This window comes from Danio rerio, chromosome 17 (assembly GCF_052040795.2).
Source record: "Danio rerio strain M-AB ecotype USA chromosome 17, GRCz13ab, whole genome shotgun sequence".
Taxonomy (NCBI): domain Eukaryota; kingdom Metazoa; phylum Chordata; class Actinopteri; order Cypriniformes; family Danionidae; genus Danio; species Danio rerio.
In genome coordinates, this window is record NC_141037.1 from 19,065,001 (window position 1) to 19,077,017 (window position 12,017).

General features: G+C 35.2%; 2 protein-coding genes across 2 annotated transcripts in view; both read left to right on the top strand.

Annotated features, from left to right (window-relative positions):
* Window positions 1–8,848, top strand: part of sptlc2a (serine palmitoyltransferase, long chain base subunit 2a) — a 56,912-nt gene extending 48,064 nt beyond the window's left edge. The window contains 1 exon segment of the mRNA NM_001020619.3: window positions 4,256–8,848. Coding sequence (NP_001018455.2) covers window positions 4,256–4,375 — 120 coding nt within the window. The 3' untranslated portion in view covers window positions 4,376–8,848.
* A 1,238-nt stretch (window positions 8,849–10,086) lies between these two features.
* Window positions 10,087–12,017, top strand: part of ism2a (isthmin 2a) — a 46,193-nt gene continuing 44,262 nt past the window's right edge. The window contains exon 1 of the mRNA XM_087290312.1: window positions 10,087–10,733. Coding sequence (XP_087146438.1) covers window positions 10,605–10,733 — 129 coding nt within the window. The 5' untranslated portion in view covers window positions 10,087–10,604. The remainder of the gene's footprint in view (window positions 10,734–12,017) is intronic.

The window sequence follows — 12,017 nt, forward strand, 5'->3', positions numbered from 1 at the left end:
AATGATGTTTAACAGAGGAAGGACATGTTCCTAGTATGTCTGATCATATTTTTTCTTCTGAAGAAAGACTTCTTTGTTTTATTTCAGCTAGAATAAAAGCAGTTTTTATTAAAAAAAGACAAAATATTTTAAGGTCAATATTATTAGCCCCCTTAAGCTATTTTTTTTTTCTGATTGTCTACAACAATTATCCATTGTTATCGTTTGATGTGCCTAATTACCTTAACTCATTTAGTTAACTTAATTAAGCCTTTAAATTAAACCTTTTATTTAATCCGTTAATCTGCATGTTTCTACCCACAGTGCTGCTTGGATAAATATATTAGAGTCTTCTTATGTTGTGTTTACACCAGACGCGACACGCGCAAATAAATTGTGCAATAGACGCGTGAACATTTAGAGTTTACTCTCTTCATTCGCGTGTCAAAATCACCTCATTTTTGCGTCAATTTCACTTTACAGTAGACATGGATTGGTGTCATGCTTGGGCTTCTGTCTGCCCAGTGACTCTAGCTTCATTGCTAAATGGCTAACATTGATTTTATTGAGAGAATAGCTGTATTTTATGTGCTTTAGGAGGGTTGAAAAACAGAGTATATTCGTTTGGCGCCATGTCCATTAGATCCTTTCAGTGGTGCTCCCAGCTCTGAGTTCATCAACTCCTCCACAAACTGTACCTGGATAATGGAGGCTTTTAGCAGTGCTTCAACAAGAGGATTTCCCCTCAGGACAACAGCAACAGGAACTAATTTATAATCACGGCCCCTACAAGAGAAAGCTCCTGATTGGTTAACTTGGAGCAAATGTCCGCTAAAGTTCAGATTTTCCAACTCGAGCTATTCACGCATCAAGTGAATCAAACGCACTAAACGCTCAACTTGCGCAGATTTATTCGCGCAAATCGTGTCATTCATGCTGCCTCATTCACGCAAATCGCACCACAGGAAGTCTGTTCACATCTTTGCATTGACATGTAAATCACTCGTGCTTGACGCTTCATCCACGTCTGGTGTGAACGCAGCATTAGACTCCTAACATCCACACCACTAAGAGGTGTCCTTTTGTACACCTGTAAATGTAATAAAGTACATTTATTATACGCTTTTTAGCCTTGTTACAGACATGTTTTGTGAAGATAGGAAAATAGTACTAATAGTGTAATGTTTATTTTGCAACAGCAGAACATCAGAGAAGTGCAGTAACATGCTAGTTGTTGAGTCTACTCCACAACAGCTTCAAAAATGTTTTCAGAAAGGTCCTAGTTCAGTCTAAAAGTTGTAAGCCAGTTATCTTCAGCAATTTCTGACTACTGTTTAAACATGTACAGCATTAATTTACAATTAGTTGTTTCTGTCAGTGATATTAGCTTGTTTTGTTGTTTCTGGAATGTGTGAAGAATGTGTAAAGGATCCGCCCCTCGTCTGAAAAGCAGCAGCTTATTTGCATTTAAAGGGACCCATATAAGAATTGCATGTTTTTGATCATACTCAAATAGGGTAAATTTGACAAGCTGTAATAAATGATCTGTGGGTTTTTGAGCTGAAACTTCACAGACATTTATTTGACATCTTATGAAAAGGATCAAGATGTGTCCCCTTTAAAGAAAAAAAAACTACCATAAAATCTTTGACATACTGAAGTTAAAGTTGAAGTACTGCATTTCAAAAAGGATTACTTTCAACAGGAATTAAACTTATCGTCTTTGCCCGTCAAGTTCAAACCCCCTATCCATCAATCTTCTGAAATGTAGTATATCAAACTGGATACACCCTCTATGTTTGAAAGTAATCTGCGTCTACAGAACTCCTGGCTCCTCCTCAGTCTGTCTTTGGCGCTATAAATTAATGCAGCCGTTGAGGACTTTACATAAGCAGCGCTGCCACAGGGGTCTGAACTGGCAGGAGATCAAAGAGCATCTTAATCTGCCTCCCCAAGGACACTTTGATTTAACTATGGTGAAAAGCACACCGGCCGTCGACCCCCTCCCCGTGCTTAAGAAAACACTGCGCACTTTGATGTGACCAGTTATCACGTCAACACATTTTTTCATTGTCCTTCTGACATGTTTTCCTGCATTTCTTCCATTGCTGAATGAGTAAGATTATTTAAAGTGCAAAACAAGGTCTGAGGGTATTAGAGCTTACATGACCTGATATATCTTTTTGCATTGTGGAGATATTTAGCATGCTTTTCAGTACTGTCCTTCTGACGGGTTATCTTGCATTTCTGCCATTGCTAAATGATTATGTAATAAAAGTTTGAAGGTTTTAGAGCTGGGAATTTTTATATGTATCATTGTTTTACTTTTAGTGCTTCTTTTGTCCTCATTTGTAAGTCACTTTAGATAAAAGCATTTGCTAAGTGAATAAATTTAAATGTTACCCTACTTTGGTTACTTTTACTTTTTCATTTTCTACTTTGTTAAAGGACAAAGAATGTTCAAAGGCTATAGCCAAAGTATAAGCCAAAAGTTGGCTAATTTATTAGAAAAATTGCATATTTTCAGTCATGTTTTTGATTATTATTTAGTTTTTTAGTTTTTTTTTTATGTTTTTAAGAATTATATTTAAAATGCTTGATGCAAGTTTCAAAAATAATAAAGAAATAAAACCAATCAAAGGTTTTGATTAAATAAACACACTAACCAGCCACTTTAACAAAAATTTCTAATCAGCCAATCTCATGGAAGCAACTCAATGCATTTATGCATGTAGACATGGTCTAGACGATCTGCTGGAGTTCGAACCAAGCATTAAAATGAGGTAGAAAGGGGATTTAAGTGACTTCAAACGTGGCATGTTTGAAGATGGGTTGGTCAGAGTATTTCAGAAACTGCTGATCTACTGGGATTTTCACACACAACCATGTCTAGGGTTTACAGAGAATGGTCTGAAAAAGAAATAATTTCCAGTAAGCGTCAGTTCTGGGGGTGTAAATGCCTTGTTGATGCCAGAGTAGAATGGCCAGACTGGTTTGAGCTGATAGAAAGACGACGGTTACTCACATAACCACTTGTTACAACTGAGGTATGCAGAAGAGCATCTCTGAATGCACAACACAAACTTTGAGGCAGATGGGCTACAGCAGCAGAGGACCACACCAGGTACCACTCCTGTCAGCTAAGAACATGAAACGGAGGCTCAAGTTGCACAGGTTTACCAAAATTGGACAACAGAAGATTGGAAAAAACATTGCCTCGTCTGATGAGTCTCAATTTCTGCTGCGACATTCAGATGGTAGGGTCAGAATTTGGCATCAATGACATGAAGTCATGGATCCATCCTGCCTTGCATCAACAGTTAAAGCTAATGATGGTGGTGGTGTAATGGTGTGGGGAATATTTTCTTGGCATACTTTTATGTCCATTAGTACCAATTGAGCATCATGTCAATGCCACAGCCTACCTGAGTATTGTTGCTGACCATGTTCATCCCTTTATGACCACAGTGTACCCATCTTCTGATGGCTACTTCCAGCAGGATAACACTCCATCTAATATAGTGTAAATTATCTCAGACTGGTTTCTTGAACATGACAATGAGTTCACTGTACTCAATGGCCTCCACAGTCATCAGTTCTCAATCCAACAGAGAACCTTTGGGATGTGGTGGAACGGGAGATTCGCATAATGGATGTGCAGCCTACAAAACAGCAGAAACTGCACGATGCTATCAAGCCAATATGGACCAAATTCTCTGAGGAATATTTCCTCAATAGTACCATGTTGAATTTTTGCCACGAAGGATTAAGTTCTGAAGAAAAAAGTGGGTCCAACTTGGTACAAGTAAGGTGTACTTAAAAAGAGTGGCCTGTGTGTAAATAAATAACATCTCTTTATTTATTTAGATGCCCCAAAATTAATGCATTTATGATCATTTTTGTCTAGCAGAAACTTCATTGAAAACTTAAAGAATGCAAATCAATCATTGAATCAAACTTTAACTTACAACGCTAATGCTAGTTTTGCTGCAGAAGTGTCTCTAATTTCTTACATTCTTGCAAATATATGTCACAAGAAAAACATTACTTTAAAAATGACATCTGTAAAATTATTGCAGTTTCATTAATCATTATGAATGTCTAGCCAATATATATTCACAATTACTTAATAATTGACAATATATGAAGTCTAATGGTAATTTGAACCAAAAAAGTGTTTCCGCATCCTAGTAGGTGGCAGCCGTTTCTCAGCATTAGCATGTTATGGCTTACATGTGTAACCGTAAAAGTAATGGAGCATGTTGATTGTTTTCAGGCACTGGATGTGATCAGTGAAGTGGGAGATCTGCTGCAGTTGAAGTATTCGCGGCACAAAGTCCTTCCCTCCCTGGATCGACCCTTTGACGAAACCACATATGAAGAAAACGAAGAGTGACAGACTTACAATCTGAACCAAATGTGCACTGCTCATCTTCTGCTTTCCGAAAGGAGGCGGCGAACCACTTAATAAATATAACCTTTTTAAAAAAAAAAAAAAAAAACGTAGGTATATTATCTTTATTTTAACACATGAAGCTCTGAAAAACAACAAAACACTGATGCTTTTACGAAGTGTTTTGTTTAGTCATTCCCAGTTTCCTCAAGAGCATTTGTCACCTCGGGTTCGTTATGACGTGAGGTTTGGGGCCTGTTTTTAACTGGATGTGGCATTCGTTTAGAGAAATAAATACATTGATTTTTCTCTGCCAGCCACAGGAGTCTTCGCTGCTTGTGTACTTGCTAAAGCCATATTTCACTGCAGCCCCCGAAAACTATTTCTGTGTTTAAAAAAAAAAAGTTTTTCCCCTTTCAGTAAGTGAGAACAGACTGTCGGTGAACCCCTAATCCTGAGGATCCTGACCTATGAAAGGAATTACAGGTTCTTCTTATTGCATTGTCAGTATGTTCACGGTGTTACCTAAATCAAAGCTCTGCAACTTTGCTCTCTGGTTGTTGTTGTTTCCACAGATTTTGACTTGCAGCCAACTCTGATGTCTTGATTCAATCTGGCCTTGGTTTTTCTTATGTTACGACGGTATTTATTTTTTCGCCGAGATACAAATCGTAGTTGGTTATGTCTGAGGGAAGTCTAGGTAGAAACATGCATATTTATCAAATTTTCACCTCTGAGGAGGCTTGGATGGTGATTGTATGCAAGTCGAAGTGCAAGATGTGCTGCAGGAAGCCAAAGTCTTGTTGAAACTACAACATTTAAATTGGTTTAATTTTTGATCGATATGCAACATTTAATTATGATGGCTTATAAGCTTGTATTTGCATTGCCATTGATGACTATTAAAGGGATAGTTCACACTGTAAAAAGATTCATGCTGCCTTCAATCAAATTAATTTTTTTTAAGTCATCTCAAATTGCATCAATTAAACTGACTAAAATTAACGTTGTAATACTAATTTAGTTGAAGCCTGATTAACTTATTAAAATGTTAAAGCAACATAAAAATATCTGTTGTTGTTGTTGTTTTACAGTGCACCCAAAATTAAAAATGTACTCACTATTTACTGTAGCAATTGACACATAATAGAGATAAACTAATACTTTAGAAGTCATTGATTACCAATTTAAATCTTCTTTTGTGTTCAAACTCATTTTTCGGGCGAACTATCCCTTTAAGATCACTCTCTATCAAGAGTTTGTCATAATATTATTTTCAGAGTCTTTAAAGTCATCCTATTTTGCTACTTTAAAGGTTCCTAGTTGAATTCTGGAGTCTCCTGCTATAGATTTTCATGCAGTAAAAAAAAACGTCAGCTCTTTTCTTACAGGGTCTGAAATGATTTGTTCAAAGAGTCTCTCTAAACCCCACCTCTCTGAGTCCATACTCTGCTCTTATTGGTCAGATCAGTGTGATTTAGTCTACAGCTTACAACACATGTCAGAATATAACCAAATTGTTATAACCATACCTGAATTTCAGCCCATTAATAAAGATGCATGATTATTTTATTTTTATTTTTTATTATAGTTTTGAAGGGCTAGAATCTTAGGCCTAAATGATTAGCTTTTCTCCAAAGATGTGTTTTCTTATGTCGTGACGTATGGAATGCTGTTTCCAGGTCCAAGCTACTTATTTGAATTGAGAAAATGTTCATTTATGGACACCTTTTAGTCATGTCACACTTTAAAGTGAATTTTATATATAATCATAGTGTACACAACAGTCTCTGGCCTTGCTGTGTCACAAATTGCTAAATTTTACCAATTTATAAAAAAAATGATTACCTTCTGGTCTATATTGCGATTGTGATTTTCATAAGTAATACATCGCTTTGTAAACTTGTATTATTACAATTTGATGAGTCTTCCCATTTAGTTTGACAGAGTGCTTGGACCCAGAAGCCATTTCGCGGATTGCACCCAACATACAACAACGGTTAACCAATCGGCTGTGTGAACTCTATGGCTTCCTTCTTCTTTAGATACTTGTTTTTTTTGGCAAGTTTATTTATGTAGCACATTTCATACACCATGGCAATTCAAAGTGCTTTACATAAACCAGAATAAAAGACAATTATAATTTATATATATATATATATATATATATATATATATATATATATATATATATATATATATATATATATATATATATATATATATATATATATACACTGATTAAAATCTGTTAAAACAACTTATAAAAGAATAAAAATGAAGTTGATGTTTAATGACTAAAAAACACTATTGTAATCAATGTTAATAGAGTTACACTCACAGTATTTTGCTGGTTGTTCAAACTAATTTAAAATGAGCTTATCAACACAATTCACAATTTTTTGTGGATTGAACATTGTTTTATGTTCAATCCACTGAAATTTGCAAATACGATTAGGTTAACCTAATCTATTTGTGTTTGAACAACATGGAGGGGTTGTGTGGAACCCATTTTTTTATTTAATTATTTTTACAGTGAACCATATGGTTCCTCACCTGATCGACAAGTTAAATACTATTTTTTTTTTTAATGGAAGAAAGAGTAAACCCATTTTAACTTGATTCAAGTTCATTTATATAATTTTAAGGCAACAGGTTTACTAAATATGTTTTAGTTAGTAAAGTCAACTAATTGGGTTTAACCACTTGTACTACAATCACTTTTTACAGTGTATAAATTATTAAATATCAACATATTTTAGTCTTATAATTTTCTGTTCATACATAAAGTCAATAGTATCTGGATGCAGCCTTTATGATGCAAGCTGAGACTGCATCACTCAGCGATGCACTGTCAGACACAATGCACTCAAATGGAGCTAGTGACGTCACTGTGACGGGTAGGGTTAGGGGTGGGGTTAGGTGAGCCCATTAAAAAGCATTGGATGCAGCCCAGATTGCACTGCACCAGGTCTGCAGCCAGACCCCTCTCCATAAAGTCGAAGTAAACAATGTTCATGGTCACCAAAGACCACCGTAGACTGGCATTATGCAAACATGTTACAAAACTGCAGAAAATAAAACTGAAGCTTTGCGATTATTATTATTATTATTTTTTTATTATTATTATTTTTATTATTATTTTAAAAGTTCAAGTACAATAAACACTACATGAAATGTCTGAAAAAGCATAACGGGGCACTTTAAAACACACCAGTCACACTTTACAATAAGGGTGTATTAGTTAATGTTAACTAAAGTATTTACTAAAATGAACTAAGTTTGACATTACTTACACTGCATTTTTAAATCATAGTTCAACATTTACTGCTGCCTTAAATCCACATTCAGTTTTGTTAACATTAGGTAATTCACAGTCAGTTAACATTAAATAACAGTGAACAACTGTATTGTCATTAACTAACTTGAACAAATAATGTATTGTTCATTTGTTTGTTCATGTTAGTAAATGCATTAACTAATACAACCTTAGGTAACACTTTAGTTTAGGTCACAATTCATGGTATTAACAAACCATTAACTAACACTACTAGCTTAATAAACTACTAATTAGCTGCTAATTTTTAGTTAGTAAAGTAAAATTTGGCTTTGGGTAGGATTTGGGTTTTGGGTAGGATTAGGGATCTAGAATGAGATCATACTTTATTACTACTAATGAACAGTTAATATGTAATAGGTAATACGCCAGTATTTAATAGCATGAATTGTGACCTAACTGATGTGTTAAACCTTTTTGTAAAGTGTTACCCACACAGCATTCCTCAAAGAGCTTAATGTTATGTCTTTCTCTCTACAATGTACACATTTATTTATTATTTTGTTCATTATCTTCTGTTATTCGGAGAAGTGTACTTTAATCATCAACGGCAGCTCCAGGTATATGCACATGCATGATGTGCAAGCTCTCAGTGCACAGACTACTGATGAGTATTTTTATATATCGTTTTGTTACTCCCAGCGAAGCATGTGGGATGTGAAAACTGAATCTGCTGGTTTATGATGCTTTAAAGGTGCTGAACTGTACACAGTTTTTTTCTGTTTTTGTTTTTTCATGTGGCTTCTGTTGCTTTAAGGTAGTTCATTCTAATGTTTTTAGTTTAGTAAAAGCTTGTTAAGACATGAAAAAGGGATGCTAATTTGATCACCTTTTTTTTTTTTACCTGTTCATTTATATGCAACCTGAAAAACAACAACAATCACAACAATCAATCTAATTTCTTGATATTTTAAAGACTGACTTTTAAGAAAGCAATTATTGATCCATACTGATACAAAGACAACTTGCTTGGATATACCGCATATAACATACATTCGCAATATGTGTTCTAATACAGTTTGGATTTTGCTGCCTGTAGTGCATACTGTTTTCAAGACCTTCTTTTAAATCAAAGTACACTGTGGGCTTCATCGGTTCAGGAGTTGTTTTGCTCCTCCAAGGAAATTAAATTACAGTGGCTAAATGTATTGTTGAGCTCCTTGGTTTTCTTTTCTCACTTTGCATTTTTGCACATTTCTATATTGTCTGAAGTTTCTTCAAAATTAAATCATGATGGTAATCCGGTGGCTGCTAGATTGCAAGTGCGATAGTTTTGAATTATTACCTCCGAGAACTTCCCATAAATGACCACAAGACCACATTAGAGGAAACATACTGGACATATTAAGCTTCTTGGAGTTGATCTTTGGCAGAGATTCGGTTTACACAGTTCGCAAAATACGCCTACATAAGACAGAGGCTAGAATGAGATTGATATATTTCATTCATTCATTTTCTTGTCGGCTTATTCCCTTTATTAATCCGGGGTCGCCACAGCGGAATGAACCGCCAACTTATTCAGCAAGTTTTTACGCAGTGGATGCCCTTCCAGGCGCAACCCATCCCTGGGAAACATCCACACACACACATTTACACACACACTCATACACTACGGACAATTTAGCCTTCCCAATTCATGTCTTTGGACTGTGGGGGAAACCGGAGCACCCGGAGGAAACCCACGCAAAGGCAGGGAGAACATGCAAACTCCACACAGAAACACCAACTGAGGCGAGGTTCGAACCAGTGACCTTCTTGCTGTGAGGGGACAGCACTACCCACTGCGCTTCGCCTGATATAATTCATTCATAGTAAATATTTTCAACGATATTAAACAATAATAATACAATTTTTATTGACTATAGTTAATATACTAAACTATTAGTTAAGAAATAAGAATAGTAAAAGATAGATAGATAGATAGATGGATGGATGGATGGATGGATGGATGGATGGATGGATGGATGGATGGATGGATGGATGGATGGATGGATGGATTTTTATTTATTAGAGATTTTTTTTCTGGACAATATTTTGTCCAAATAATATTGAAGCATTTATTTAAAACAGAAACCTATTGAAACAGCATATTGGTGATTTAATGCATCCTCGTTGAAGAAAAAAATCTATCTTTATATGTCTTACTTATTTTTTCAATACAAACCATAAAATGCCTTTAAACTAACCCAAAACCTCATTCACATTCACACATTATTTTGATGATTTACAGCCCCTCTGAGATCCAGCTGTCATTCATTTATTCATTCATTCATTCATTCAGTCAGTCAGTCAGTCAGTCAATAAGTGTGTAATAATATATGAACCCCTCCTCCAGGAACGTCACACTAGCAAAGGGAGATCAATGTCTCCTCCAGCCAGTGAGAGACTGAGGGTCCTTCAGCACACCACACACTACCTGCATGAGGTGTAGATTTATTTCTGGATCACTCAAGAGCGCATCACAGACCTGCATTCATTCACGGATGACCAATGTAGATTCTGGAGCCTCAATAACGCGTGATTGAGGGACTATAAAACCGCACACACAAACCAGAGCGATCTTCACGCAAATCCACTGGACAGAAGGAAACTCGCGACACATGGAAGATCATCTGAAGAACTCCGAGAAGGATATTAAAGTTCGTTTGGAGACCAAGAAACTCTTTGAGGCAGGAGATCTGAGGAACACGCGGACATGATATTTGAAGGCTGCTCATTATCGGTTTAAATGTGTGTTTCTGAGGTTTTAGATGGATTGGTGTTCTACGAGGGATGCTCGTAGATAAGCATACGTGAACTGGGACTGAAGAGCGCATTTCATCTGATCAAAAGTGCAGCTCAGTTGTAACATCGTAGTATATAGTGACTTTATTATTATTATTTTCCACGAAAGTCATGCTGATTCGAAGCCAGGCTTTACGGTGGGCAGTTTTCTTGACACTTTGTGCTCTGATGGTGAAGGGCTTCCCAGCAAAAAGACGCAGAGCAAATCACATCAAGAGCAAGAGTGGTGCATCTCTGGAGGTATGATTGACATCAGTCTTTTTTTAAAATATATGTATTTAAGCGTATTAGACTTTTTTAACCTTTTATTTGACAACTTCAGCTGAGTTAGATTGTTGTAATGAATGCTTGATATCATAACGTAAAACTTAAAATATTTAAACGTCATTAAAAAAGTATTTTGGATGGTAATGGCATTGTAGTAAAACAAGTTTACCATGCTATTATATAGGTGAAAAATAATGTATGGCTATTTTTTTCTTTAAAAATGATTTTCTGTTTATTATTAAAGCTGAAAAAAGTTGTGCTGCTTAATCATTTTCTGGAATGTCTTAAATCTATTTAATTAAAAAATAAATACTTGTATGCATCATGGGCACATACAATTTATTGCATGTTAAGATGTTGCAAAATCTTTTTAGAGCACATCATTTTACAGTGGTTGCACAGTTAATTAGTTGTCTAAATAAATGAATGATATCAAAACTTGGAACTTGGAAACGTGACTACTTATAATGCCAATTAAGTCTTGAACCAATAAAATCTGAACATATTTTGTGCCAAGTCATGGATGGAATACAATTAATTTAAGAATGTAATTATTAATACACATTATTCAATTGTGACATACATTTTTTCAGAAATATAAGTACAATTATTATTAAGTAAGCCGCAGCGGCAATAATAATTTAGCACAATAGAGCAGCAAATCAGTATATTAGAATTGTAAAGACTCATGTGACATTAAATAATACTGAAAATCCAGCTTTGATACAAAGGAAACAATTCTAAAATATATTCACAAAGAAAATAATTAATATAAAAATATAATGCAAAGCAGTTAAATTAATAAGTCAAAAATCACAGCCAGTGTTGTAAAGAGTACTGAAAAATCATACTACCATTACTTGCTTAAAATGTAGTGCAAGTAGAGTAAAAGTATCTGTGGTAAAAATTACTCAAAGCATGAGTAAAATCCCTTCAAAAGTACTTAAGAGTAGTGAGAAGTGAGTATTATATATTGTAAAAAGCTGATGCATTTACATGTAATTTGTGGATGTGTGTAAACGTAACATTCTGTAGTGCATTTAGGTATTGCCCAGCAGGCACACAACGTCATAAGACGTTAATATTAGGTTAGACTTAGGTTGTGACGTCAGGTGACCAAAATTCAATGTCTAGCCAGTGTCTAAGGATAACGTTATTTTGATTACCAATATCAATGTCAAATAACATTGATATTTGGTTGATTTTAGGTTGTGTTAAAAAAGTGATCAAATCCAAAGTCGAGCCAACATTTTAACT